The sequence below is a fragment of the Plectropomus leopardus genome, chromosome 15 (genome assembly GCF_026936395.1).
Source record: "Plectropomus leopardus strain MGB_pleo_1.0 chromosome 15, ASM2693639v1, whole genome shotgun sequence".
NCBI lineage: Eukaryota > Metazoa > Chordata > Actinopteri > Perciformes > Serranidae > Plectropomus > Plectropomus leopardus.
Genome location: NC_142190.1, coordinates 30,626,002 through 30,638,863, shown reverse-complemented (window position 1 = coordinate 30,638,863; position 12,862 = coordinate 30,626,002). Strand labels below are relative to the sequence as shown.

The window sequence follows — 12,862 nt, the reverse complement described above, 5'->3', positions numbered from 1 at the left end:
GCTCTCTTTAACTGCTTAAAACATATTGTTTTGTTGTTGTAAAATTTATATTTTTTTCATGTAACAATGTTGTGCTGATGTTGTCTTGCTGTGAGGTACTTTGTCTTTTCACCATGTTGTGACTTTGCTAGCTTGAACGTTACGTTAGCATCCGAGGAAATTTTCGGTGTAACCGGGTTACCGACTGTTAGCTGAATTATTTCTTTCTGTGTTTTAGCTTTAATGGGGTCTTTTATGACGTGTAATCAGGTACATCTATTGTTATTTATTTTTTTGTCCATAAAGTGTTGTGATGTTAAACTGTTGTTTCATTTGCCGTTTATCAGCCTGCTTTACGCTGTTCCTGTGCTTTAATTGGAGCTTTTATTACGAGCTTTTATGGTTAATCACACAATGCAAGAGAAAGTACACAAGCCACTACATATGCCATTGTGTTCTAGCAAAGTATAATTTATTGATACAGGTAAAAACAAAGAATACAGTATCTACACAGTTTAATACAGTACAACAGGAAGTTATCACATTCTTTTCAGTGTAAACAGACACTTTTTATTACAGGTGCATTACAAAAGGTTAATCAGCTGAATCTGTGAGCGTAGCAGTGGTTCGGCTGATGTTATCAATCCTGTAGTTCACAGATTGTTAAAGCTCTGTCTCCTTTATGTCACTTTTGGCTGAAGTTTGTTTCTGGGTTTGAGGTTGAGAATCTTGGTCTTTATCTACAGTCTCTGGTGCTGCCATCGCTGCTGTGTTTATCACCGAGGTTATCGCTGCTGGTGTTTCGACGACATACTGTGTGAATGCTGTGTTGAGAACCCCTGTGTGAGAGAGCATTTTACAATCAGTGATTCATGACAGAAACTGGTTTCTGCCCTCTATCTGTGGCAAGAGAGGTGAGTCAGCAGAGAGCGACTCAAAAGAAGGTTGAGTTTTTCCTAAGGCTGGCAACAGAAAGCAAACATTCCATGTTTTACCAAGCTGCTTTCATTACCTAAAGTTAAAGTTACATCCAGTGATGACACATTAAATTTAAACCCATAGCAAAACATTTCTGTAATTTAGCCATGTCCTAATCCACAAAGCGTTTCAGGGAAACGAGAGGAATTGGATGATGATCTCTGGTGGCACAAATGTTTTCCAGCACATTTCTTTATTTCTTCTAATCAGAGGATTTAAAAGGTGCTGAGTCATCATCTTACCTCTTCGCCTTTGACCCTGGGGGTTTCTCTCTTCCTGGCTTGACTTTGATTTACTGCTCTCCTCTGATGGATCTGACTCTTCATTCTCTGTAACAACAAAAACTGTCAAATGTATTTTTTTAAAAATGCAATTTAAAAAAGTAAAAATACTTGCGGCATTGTGATTTAACTACAAGCTCAAAGTCTATGTAATTTACTGTTCATTGAAGTATTATCCAGCTATGTAAAGATATATCAGATACTCTAAAGCAGGGATATTCAACTTGCTTTGCTTGGGGGCCACTTTTGCGAAATGACAGGAGGCCAGGGGCCAGACGCAGCAGCCCCATACATGTTTCTTGAATTTTAGAACCTTTCTAGAATATTAGGATTCTTGTAGGATTTTAGTACATTTTAGGATTTAAGGAGGTTTCCAAGATTTTAGGAGCTTTCCAGGATTTTAGGTCTTTTCCTTGGAATTTAGTGGTTTGTAGGAATTTACTATGTTTCTAAGGATTTTCGGACATTATAGGATCTTAGGTACTTTCCAGGCTTTTAGGAGGGTTCTAGGATTTTCTGAGTTTTCCAGGATTTGAAGGACATTTCTAGGCTTCCAGGATTTTCCCAGGATTATGTGACATTTCTAGGATTATTTATGGACATTTCTAAGCCTTTAGGACATAAGGGGCTTAGCCAGGACCTGTATCGGTAGATGTGGGGGATCCTCCACTGGCATTTTTGATTTAAAAAAAAAAAGCTCTAATTTGATGCTGTTTTATGCACTCTGGCACCTTATGATAAAAAAGTACAGAAATAATTCCCAGTGTGAATCAGTATTTGGCCCCAACTAAAGCTCACACTGCAGCTTCAGCCTGATGTTGTTGGTGAGATTATGATACACAGAAATAGTTAAATGGTCTGCTCACCTCTCTTCCACATGACATGCGCTCTCCGTAGCTTGATGCTGAAAAAAATGACGACCACCAGCAGAGCGGCGATTAGGCACGTCACCAGGAAGACCAGTAGCGATGAACTTCCTTCAGTTCCTATTTGCTTCTTTGAGTCATTGAAGCTCTCTGAAAATGGGCCAAATGCTGGTATTTAGTCCAACAAAAAGCGTTATCACTTTTAAAGCCTATGACACATTTTTATCGAATTATTACTTTCGTACCAGAACAACTGAACTCTAGTCTCACCCATGCAGACACTTAAAACATTGTGGATTTACCTGTTGTGTTTCTCTCTGTCTGGTTGTAGGATGTGACCTCATCTGTGGTCTCAGAGACAGATGTCCAGCCTTAAAGGAATTATGAAGAAAAAAAAGGTACAATAAATAACACAGACTTAACCCTGTAAAACCTGGAGCGACATCACTTTTCTTGTGCTGCTTTCAGGTGCCTTTTGCAAGTATTTAAACCTTTAAGCCCTGAGCAAGTTTATCCAATTTCTTTATAAAAACATGAATAAAAAGGCAATGAGTACCATGGTGAGACATCTTCCACAAATTGCAAGAAATTAGTTTATTAGAGAATTATTTTTAAAAAACTAGGGGAAAATGTCTATATTTAAAATGATCAAATATATAAAATTATATAACAGATTTTTTAATTAAATATAGAATATTTCTTAAGCACCTTTAAGGATTTTCAGATAATTTCTGTGTACTTTTAACTAATAGTCTTGCTAATTTTGGGGTCATTTCATTGCCGTCTTCACAAAATTTGGGAAAAAAAATTAATGGAATATTTAGATTTTTTTTTTTTACCTTGGGAAAAATGTCTCAAGGGGGGGAAAAAGCAAGGGGGAAAAAAACTTTTTTTAAAATGAATGGTAATTTCTTCTGAAGTTGCCCATTACATTCTTTCCATGTTGTTTAAAGAAATCAAGCCTATTTACCAAGGTTTCAAAGGGTTAAATCAACTGCTGCAGTCTAAGTCAACCCTAAATGAAACAACAATGACGTTGCGGTTGTTCAAAATAACCACTACGTGGGATCAGACAGGAGTTTGCAGAGAATAGTTAGTGTGCAAAGAAAAATGCATAATCTTGCAGTACAAAGGGTAACATACCTGGTGTGGTTGTTGCATTACTGTTGGTGTCATTCCTCCTCCTGGTTGAGCCTGACAATACAGCAGTTTTCGAGACATCTACAAGAAATAGAGACATTTTAATGAATAAGTTATAAGAAAATAGAAGTCAGATTTATATATAAAAAAATATTTTAAAATGAATGTAATTTGTAATTTCATTGAGCTGTATGTGTCTATGTTTTTTGACTTTTCATGTCAAAATTATCAAAAAAACCCTCTGGTGTCAAATGTTAAAAAGAAGAAAAAAATGTAGGCAGCAATTTTCTTCTGTACAATATATCTCGGAAAGTCACTTTAACTACACGAGACGTCACAGTTCCATCACCAGAATGTATGAATACACCAAACGAGTTTCACACAATACTCTGACACTTCCGTCACAGGAAACAGATCTGGTATCACAAACACAGTGGCTGTTTAGCGCCTGACTTAATGCATTGTGAAATCTGAGATGGTTTCCATCCCACAGGTTGACAGTTTGTTCAATGAATTACACATGTACTATACAAAGCCATAAATAAGGGACACAGTGGAGGGGAAACCCATTTAAGTTCAAATAATTCATGTTATTATTCACAGTATAAAGTTTACGTTTCTTTTTTTGATGCAGTACATTAATAAGCTCATATAGACATTATTGTTGTATTTTGTGAATATTGAGTCTTTGAGGCATTTGTCATCTTATGCTGAATATTTTGTCACATAAAGCGACAGTAGCTAACCTTTTGACACTTGGATCAACATCAGATTTCTTGTGCTGTTCTCAGACGCCTTTCACAAATTGATTTTTTTTTTTTTCAAAATACATGGAAAAAAGGGGCAATGAGCAGCTTGGCATGAAATGTTCCACATATGGCCAGAAATTAGTAGATTTTGAAAAAAATTTTTACATGATAGAGAACAAATGTCCAGGCAATTATATATCTAATTAACATATTAGCGCATTTAAAATGATTTAATGGAATTATTTGAATTTTCAATCACTTTTTTTCAGGTCTGTTCCTTGTGTCCTGCTAGTTACTGCACCGGCCTCCCTCTGTGTTTACAGATAGGGACTGGTCACTTATGAGGGGGGAAGAGGTGCTGCAAATTGGGTCAGACAGTTTAAAAAAAAAAAGTATGTTCTGAGGAGGGACGTCTGTTTTTAATATTGGCTTAGGTGAGGGAGGTACAACTTAAAAAGGTAGTATTTTATATTCTCTGCCCGCCGTGGCAGAGTTGGACATACTTCATCAATAAATGGGTTTTCCTCCAGTGCTTGTATACATGAAGTCCAATTAAATGTCCTAATCGAGCTATAGCCATAACTGTGCATGATTGTCAGGATATAGTGACGGTTTTAGAAATATGACAAAAAGTTACTTTCAAGCTTTCAAGTCCATGTGACATAAAATCATGTACAAATGAATGTAGTTGTATTTACCGTGCGTGCTGAGAGGTGAGCCTGAAGGCAATCCAGTGAAAAGAGGACGGTCAGAAGGAGCTGTGGCCGATTTTGGTTCATTGGAGTGAACAGTTGATAACTTCACTGAGCTCTCTGTTGAAGGCTCATTCACATCTCTGGTTGATGGGAACACTGTTGTTCTCCCTGCTGTGAACCTGCCAGTCATTGTTCTCAGCACGTCTGTTGACCCTTTAAGCCGGGTTATGGGTGAACTGGTGGTGGTTGGGAAGGAGGTTGCTGCTGTGGAGCAGAGGGGCGATAACATTATTGATAAGCACAAACAGCATTCAATTCATGAAAAATCAATGTGAGAATTCACACTGGCATTTGATCTGCAAGTCACACATCTGTTTTAATTTGAATACAGGAAACTGAACCATTTGCGACATACAGAAAGAGGAAGGGGGACTTATGAGAAAAAACCATCTCCAGTGCTTTCCCTGTTTTGTGACGACACAACTACGTTTTCACTGTTCCTCAAATATCTTCCTTAAAGCAGAAGTACTTTTAAGTAAACAAGTTTTGGTGAATTCGGAGGTCATTTTTATAAATGTTCTTTCCTGGGGAATCTTTGATGTGGGCTTTTTTAAAGGTGTAGACACTAGAATTGGAGTTGAGGGACAGAAAGAGAGACAGAGAGGAGTATTTTTAGATTAAATGACTTGTACTCACATCCTCGTCCAATTTTGACAAAGTTCATCAGAGGACGTGTGTGCAGAGCTGGATGGCGAACAAGGCATTTCACCGTGACTCTGTTCTCCACTGAGTGAACTTGCAACATATCTGTTGACACATATTTTTTACCTTCATGTAGGACCTGGGCATGACCTGTGGAAGGGGACAGATGGCGTTAGTATTCATTTGTAAGCAGGTGTATCTGCTGACAGCGGGAGTCAAAGTTAGTGTCCCAGCTACGTTATATATACTTTAAGTTGACTGTATTTGAGAAGACAAGTTAAGATGATTTTGTGATCATTCAACTTGTCTTCTCAAATTCAGTCAGCTTGAAAATTCAAGGCAGCCCACCAACTGTTTCAAGCTAAAATAAATAGTTCCTTTTTAAAGTGTATGTTCCAAAGTGAGTTTTTACTACAAATATATGACATTTAAAGTAAATAAAATATGTGTAGGTCTACATGTCTTTAGAAGTGTTCATTTCTGTCCATTTTAAAGGTTATGATTGTCATCATGGCTTGAAATAACACCTGCCAGCCAACCATAAGTGGGTAAACTTTACCATAACTGCGTCAGGTGATGTCATCAACAGATTAGCCCACACTGTGGTTGCTAAATGTAGTTTTGATACGCCTACAAAAGTGCAGTTGAAATGGCCAGTAAATAGGGCTGGGTGTTAAAAAAACAATGACAAGTTTCCAAACCTACTGTATATATCTTTTTGTTCCTATATTTGGATTATGATAGGCACAAAACTATTTGATAAAATTAAACCTAAATCAGACGGTCTCTCATCTCTCTAAAAACAGCTGTTTTAGTCTGCACTGTCTATATGACCAAAATGTCTCACAGAGTGCAGCCCGGCACTTATTAAACTCAGCACAGTTTCAAAATAGCAGTGCATAAGATAAAGTATCATAAAACAGGCAGCTAAAGATGGCAGCTTATGTGCCTCTGTGAGTTAAATTCATGTTATGTTACCGTCTATGCACAGTGGTGGTGGAAGTTTTTAGATCCTTTACTTAAGTAAAGTACTAAAGCCCCACTTGGCGGGCTTTCATTAACCCTCAAACTGCGCAAAATGAAATTGTGAATATAAGATATGTCTAATGGAAATAACTCAGTTTTAAAAAAAAACTCCCATTTATTGCAAAAATAATTCTGCGCTCACATGAGGTGGCATTTCAGGAGAGTCAAAAAAGCCATAATTTTCAAAACTGAAATGAAAACACCTTTTTGCTCTTTTATAGGTCACATGATGCAATGGCTATATCATGAGAGAAGAAGTTGCACAACATCACTGAAGTAAGTTTTATCAAATTAAGTTATCAAGTTTGATTGAGACAACTGCTTGGAAATCGAGTTGAGAAAACTTGATTCATTTATGTGTTACCAGTTGAAGTAATCATTTCAGATGGTTTATAATTCTCTTTTTTCAATGAAAAATGAATCAATTTAAGATATCAAATTAATTAGAATAATCAAAATAGGAAGCAGCAAGTCCTAATATTTAAAGCAGCTGGAATATGAAATGTTTTTGAATGAAAAATGGCATAAAAGATTATCAGATTTGTAGCAAATTGCCTCAGCTGCACTCAACTGCATGGTTTGTGAGCAAAACTCTTAATTTGTAAAGTAACTAGTAAATAAATAAATAATAAATAAATAAATAATTGTAGTGCAAATTACAATACTTCCCACTGAGGTGTAGTGGAGTAATAGTAGAAAGTGGCATGAGATTAAAATACTCAAAGTAAAAGTACCTCAAAATAGTACTTAAAGCAACATTTTGCAAAGTTTTGTTGACTGCTGAATCTCATTCTCAAGTCGTTAAATATCAACGTTTTGGGTTGCTGCCACAGTGCGACCATCAACCGAACATGTTGGTATTGGATGACCTGGGAATGAGGTTCAACAATCAACTAAAACTGCTTTAAGTAGCATACAGTACTTGAGTAAATGTATTTTTTTACATTCCACCACTCCTTATGCCTCACTTTGGTTCACTTCTTGATTACAGTGTAGATTTTTTAATCAAAGAGCTGCTCACAAATTAAGTTATGACAAACTTACCAACAATTTCAGGTCCATGATCAAATTTCCAGGAGATCTGGGGAGGATGGTGGTTCCCCTCCGCAGTGCATTTTATCACAAAGTTCCCTTCATGCTTTGCTACTTTTATTTTGGGATGACCTTTAAAATAATCAACAGCAGAGCAGATGTCATTACATTATTATGAAATGCTTATCGGACTAACAATGCAATGTTAGTAAAATTAGCTCTGAACAGTAAAATCTGACAAGTTCATTTTACTTTTTAAAAAATCAAGGAAACCGACTGTCCCAAAGAAATGTAAGTAAATATAATGATTAGTCTTCATTTAGGTTTACATTATATGTAATTGTAATCTTTTCTTAAAATGCATTTAAATTTACTTAATTTTGTGAAGTTGTTGGAAGTTAAAAATGACAAGTTTAATTAAACTATTCTTTCCCAGTTTTAGCACCTTCAAGTTTACTTTGCTGTGCTATCTGAATTTTACTGGTTGCAAACTATATACAATCTTTGTATATTCAGACTAACTTTGTTTACTGAAGTTGCTCACACTTAGAAAGAACTTGTCAGATTTTAAAGTGTGGTTGTAGGAAATATTTGTAAGCGTCTTCTCATTGCTGGGTTTGACAATAATGTCATGTGGGAGCCAGTCACATGCTGCGTTATTCTCACCTAACACTGTCACCTCCACTTTCCTCTCAGTCGTGTGGTCGTCGTAGTGAGAGCATGTGTAGTTGCCTCCGTCTTTGAAAGTCACATTGGAAATACTGATGGTGAACTCTGACTCAGACAGTTTGTTGATGCTGTAGCGCTTGTCCTTTAAAGCTGGGGGTGGGTAAAAATATGTTTAATATCTTAATCTAAAAGTGCAACAGATGCTTGCAATGTTGGCCCAAACATCAGACAATTTGTGTATACATGTGTATGTATGATAGAAGGACAAGATTTGTCACCTTCACCTCGTTCTCGATTAAAGAACATAACAAATCCTTCAGGGTTCTTCCAGTCCACGCTGCTTTTGTGAGCATTAGTAACTGGGCAGCTTAAGTTGAGCGTCTGACCTTTTTTCACAGTCACACGCTGCCACACCGCAAGCGAAACTGTAATCAGATAAATAGGAACATCAGTTTCCTTGAAAATTCACACAGAGAGCACAATTTCCATGGCATGCAGTTTGATAAGACATGTAGGGTTTCATGAAGTGGCTCCAGCTCCAGGCAGCTCTACCCTTCACAAAGTGATAAACAACCTTTGTTGGAATTATAAAGTCAAGTCAAGAGCAGTTAACCCTTTGAAACCTGGAGCATGGTGTGATTTCTTTCAAAAACATGGGAGAACAAAACAAGACAATGAGCAGCTAAGTAATAAATGTTCAAAAAATTAGTATATTTAGATAATTATTTTTAAAAAGCTATGAAAAAAAGTCTGGGGAAAAAGAAAAAAGCTAGGGTAAAACTCTCATTAGCATAATTATGTTATTGAAATTATGTTACAGAATTATTCGATTTTTTAAATGCTTTTTGAGGTTATTTACTTGTTTGATTTTTGTTTTATTTACTTTTAAAAAAAATTTTCTTGTCTGTTTTGTTTTTGGGGTGTTTTTTAAAATAATTTTTAGGTGATTTTCTGGTAATTTTAAGATAATTTCTTGCTCATTTTTGGTTAATTTCTTTCTCTTTTTTTCATTGCTCATTGCCTTCTTCCAATGTTTTTGAAATCAAGCCAAATTGTGCAGGTTTCAAAGGGTTAAATGTGTTTTCCTCCCTCGCATACAGAGGTGTCCGAAGTTTAAAACCCCCGTTTCTCACAGTTTGACTCATCTTTTCCTGTTTGTGCCGCTGGCCTGGGACCGTGTGTGTGTGTGTGTGTGTGTGCGTGTGTGTGTGTGTGTGTGTGTGTGTGTGTGTGTGTGTGCGCAAGTGTGCTTGTGCTTGTGCATGTGTGTGTGTGTGTGTGTGTGTGTGTGTACTGCAACTATAAAAGAAGCAGCCCCCCTGTCACTAATGTATTTCTGCTGTGACAGGAAGTGATGTGGTCAGTTACTTCACCGTGAAAGAGAAAGTAAGAGAGCTGCTGTGGGTTTTTTACGGGGGCTCTGGGTGCTTTTCTTTCCTATGGGGTGAGAGTGACGAGCTGTTCGGAAAACACATTTCTGGGGGCATATTGACACCACCAGTCAGGACAGTGGGCTAGAAGGAAAAGAGGTCAGCAGGACTTTTTCACACGCGTGGGTAGTGTGTTAGATATGACAGGACTTTGGAACGTTGTAACAAATGTTTGAAAACCGCTGGAAATTACTCAGATGCAAATTTGTGACTGTATGGCCACATGTTTTTGAGTTTTGTCCAGACTTAAGTTACTGGGTTTCTGACTTTTTAAAACCCTTTTTTAACCCTTTCAAACCTGAGCAAATTGGCTTGATTTCTTTCAAAAACATGGGAAGAATGTAATAAGCAACAAAAGAAGAAATTACACAAAAATTAGCAAGAAATTAAAATAAAATACAAGAAAATTATCTGAAAATTTGTATCTAAAGAAAAAGTTCCTAAAAAAAACCAAGCAAACAAGGACATGACCTAAAACGTGCTTAAAAATGATACAAATTCTGTAATATAATTTTAAAAAATATATATCATTTTTTACAATTTGTGGAACATTTCTCATCAAGTTGCTCATTCCCTCTATTTCATATGTTTTTGAAAGAAATTGCACCAATTTGCTCAAGGTTCAAAGGTTTAAATACTTGTGAAAGGCATCTTAAAGTAGCACAAGAGAAGTGATGTCGCTCAAGGTTTCAAAGGGTAAAAGTCTGATTCATTTTTCAGGAAACACAATAACATGTATCCATCACATAAGAGCAAATAATGTGATATATGTAGTATATGTTCATGTACAACATGCATGCATACATAATACAAACTCAAACTCATGCATAAGTCAAATCTAATGCCTCCAAAAGCATGACCTCACGCAACCAGCTCTAAAAAGAAACTATTTGTTTTAACTTAAAAAAGTTCATGTCTGGGCTTCCTTGAATTTTTAAGTTGAATGAATTTGAGAAGACAAGTTGAACTATTATGAAATGACCTCAACTTGTTTTCTCAAATTCAGTCAACGTAATTAATTAATTAAATAATTAATTAAAAGCAACCAGGACACTAACTTTTTTAAGGCAAAACAAATAGTGTCTTTTTACAGTGAAATCATAATTTCCAGTAGGGTTATCTGCCATTTTTAATGATCAGATTCAGTCCAGCATTATTTCAAAACAAACTGTGCCTGTTGACAAGTGTAGTAAGTAAAGGACTTACCCTGTATGAGCAGCACAAAGACGCTGAGCTGCAGCTTCACTTCCATCTCTGTCACTCACTAACAATCACACTTCAACTCTGCCGCGTTTCCTCATCTTTTTGTACTCCGCTGAGGGACCTTCCATGACATCAGCGCCGTGGTTTCCATAGACCCGTTGGTTCAAGGGATCCTCATGTGACACTGAAAAGTAAAAGGTTAAGAGTTCATGATTCATATTTAGCTCATGTTTAAAAAACTGAATGTTGAAGTTAAACTACCCAGCAGTCATTTTCAGAGGTTTAACCATTTGAAACCTGAAATGACATCACTTGTCTTGCGCTGCAATCAGATGCCTTTCACAAGTTTTTAAACCTTTGAACACTGAGCGAACTAGTGCAATTCATCCTAAAAACATTTGAGAAAAGGCAATTAGCAACTTGGTGAGAAATGGTCCACAAATTGCAAGAAATTAGAGCATTAGAGAATTTAGAGAGAATGTGTGGTGTAAACACTAGGACAAAACTATATTCAATTTAATTACATTTTTAAATTATGTAACAGAATTTTTATCATGTTTAAGCACCTTCATGCTCATGCCTTTGTTTCTTTTTTACTTTTTTCTTCTTTTTTTCAAATTTTCTGATAATTTGTTTGTACTTTTTACTTTTTTTCGTGCTAATTTTTGAGTCATTTCCTATTTTGTTGCTCATTGCCTTCTCGCCATATTTTTTGAAAGAAATCAAGCCAGTTTGTTCAGGTTTGAAATGGTTAATGAAAAACATGGAAATTCACATTTTCACAACAAAAATCATACCAAAAAAGACAGGTTGATTTGCTGTGTGGAAGAGAAATATTATGATTGATGTTAGTTACTTTTTCTGCTATCACGAGGCTACATGATCTCTGTGTCTGTCTTTTTAGCTACACTAGAGTTACAATTACAGAAGGCAAGAGTTTATAAACATATTCAGAGCTAAAGCATATTGTTTCAGTGCATCTGAAGTCCTATGTTAAACCAACTGTTGAGGGAGTTTGAGTTAAAGGGGGTAGTGCATAAGTGAAGGATGTGGGTACAGATGTTGTGAGGTGCAACAACAACAAGAAAGATACATCAAAGCAGCATAACTTAACCAAAATGTAATGTGGCTGGGGGGAGCAGAAGATAGAGTGATTAGAGTGGAGCCACAACTTAAAGGAACAGTTAACCCCCAATCAAAAATATACATATTTTCCCTCTTAACTATATTGCTGTTTGTGAGTCTAGATTGTTTGGATTTTGGTGGCAGAGTGTTGGAGACATCAGCCGTAGAGATGTCTGCCCTCTCTCCAATAAAATGAAACTAGATGGCACTCAGCTTGAGGTGCTCAAAGTGCCAAAAAAAAAGACATATGAAGAACTCAACAATGTCTCATTCCATAAATCATGACCCAGTCACTAAAGATAATCCACAGACCTTGTTGTGAGCAGTTTCATGTAGGAACTATTTTTTGTTCTGTAAAATTCTGTACTAAAAATTTCCTTCTACTCTGGAATAAATACAGATGTTTTTCTTAAATACAGATCATTAGTAGCATATGGACTCAGCCCCTTATTTTTCCCAATTTTTGAGGTTTGATATTTTCAGTTGGACTGTGGTAAATACCCTCATGCTCTATAGCTTATAGCAAAAAAAAAAAAAATAATAAAGCAGGGTATGCTTTATGGCAAGGCTACCTCATGATTGACAAGCTGCTACCACAGTAACCTATCAGTCAGGACAGAGGCTCAGCAATATGTTATTGATGATGCATCAGTCAGATCCATATTCTCGTCCAAATATGTTCACATCTGGTGCCAAAAAAACAGCGATGACCAAAATGCCAAAATTAAGGCTTCAAAACAGGAGTCCACGATACATTGGTCAATGACACAGTGGTCACAATTTACACTAACAGAAACATGATATGTGGTACAAATGATACAACTATACATCATATAACTGTAGTTCAGAGAGAGCATTGCTGTACTTAATAAGGTTAATAAGGTTGTAGTGGAAAATAAATGCAACTAAATTTGTTTTAATTTGTGAAATAGAGCTTTAACACTCCGTGTGCATAAATTATCAAATCTGATCTACAGCAAGACATAG

At 36.3% G+C, this 12,862-nt stretch overlaps 1 protein-coding gene across 6 annotated transcripts; it reads right to left on the bottom strand.

Moving 5' to 3' along the window:
* Positions 1-429: 429 nt before the first annotated feature.
* crtam (cytotoxic and regulatory T cell molecule) lies at positions 430-10,891 on the bottom strand. 6 transcript variants are annotated; one of them, XM_088088794.1, is made up of 11 exons: positions 10,754-10,891; positions 8,396-8,542; positions 8,115-8,267; positions 7,461-7,580; positions 5,385-5,540; positions 4,692-4,952; positions 3,248-3,325; positions 2,407-2,475; positions 2,105-2,254; positions 1,200-1,301; positions 430-818 (listed from the first exon to the last, which is right to left on the bottom strand). In XM_088088794.1, exons 1-11 carry the CDS (start codon positions 10,797-10,799, stop codon positions 643-645), a joined length of 1,458 nt encoding a protein of 485 aa, XP_087944920.1. In that variant the 5' UTR covers positions 10,800-10,891; the 3' UTR covers positions 430-642. The 6 variants fall into 6 exon arrangements, with proteins under 6 accessions (XP_087944920.1, XP_087944924.1, XP_087944921.1 ...); XM_088088798.1 differs by having other exon boundaries at positions 1,200-1,286; XM_088088795.1 differs by having other exon boundaries at positions 4,692-4,949.
* Between the last annotated feature and the right edge of the window lie 1,971 nt (positions 10,892-12,862).

Coding starts and splice junctions, on each gene's coding strand:
- crtam (XM_088088794.1), bottom strand. CDS start 10,799: ATGGAAGTGAAGCTGCAGCTCAGCGTCTTTGTGCTGCTCATACAGG. Junction 5,541..7,460: donor TCATGGACCTGAAATTGTTG/GTAAGTTTGTCA, acceptor CCCCTTCCACAG/GTCATGCCCAGGTCCTACAT. Junction 2,476..3,247: donor TAATGCAACAACCACACCAG/GTATGTTACCCT, acceptor AATTCCTTTAAG/GCTGGACATCTGTCTCTGAG.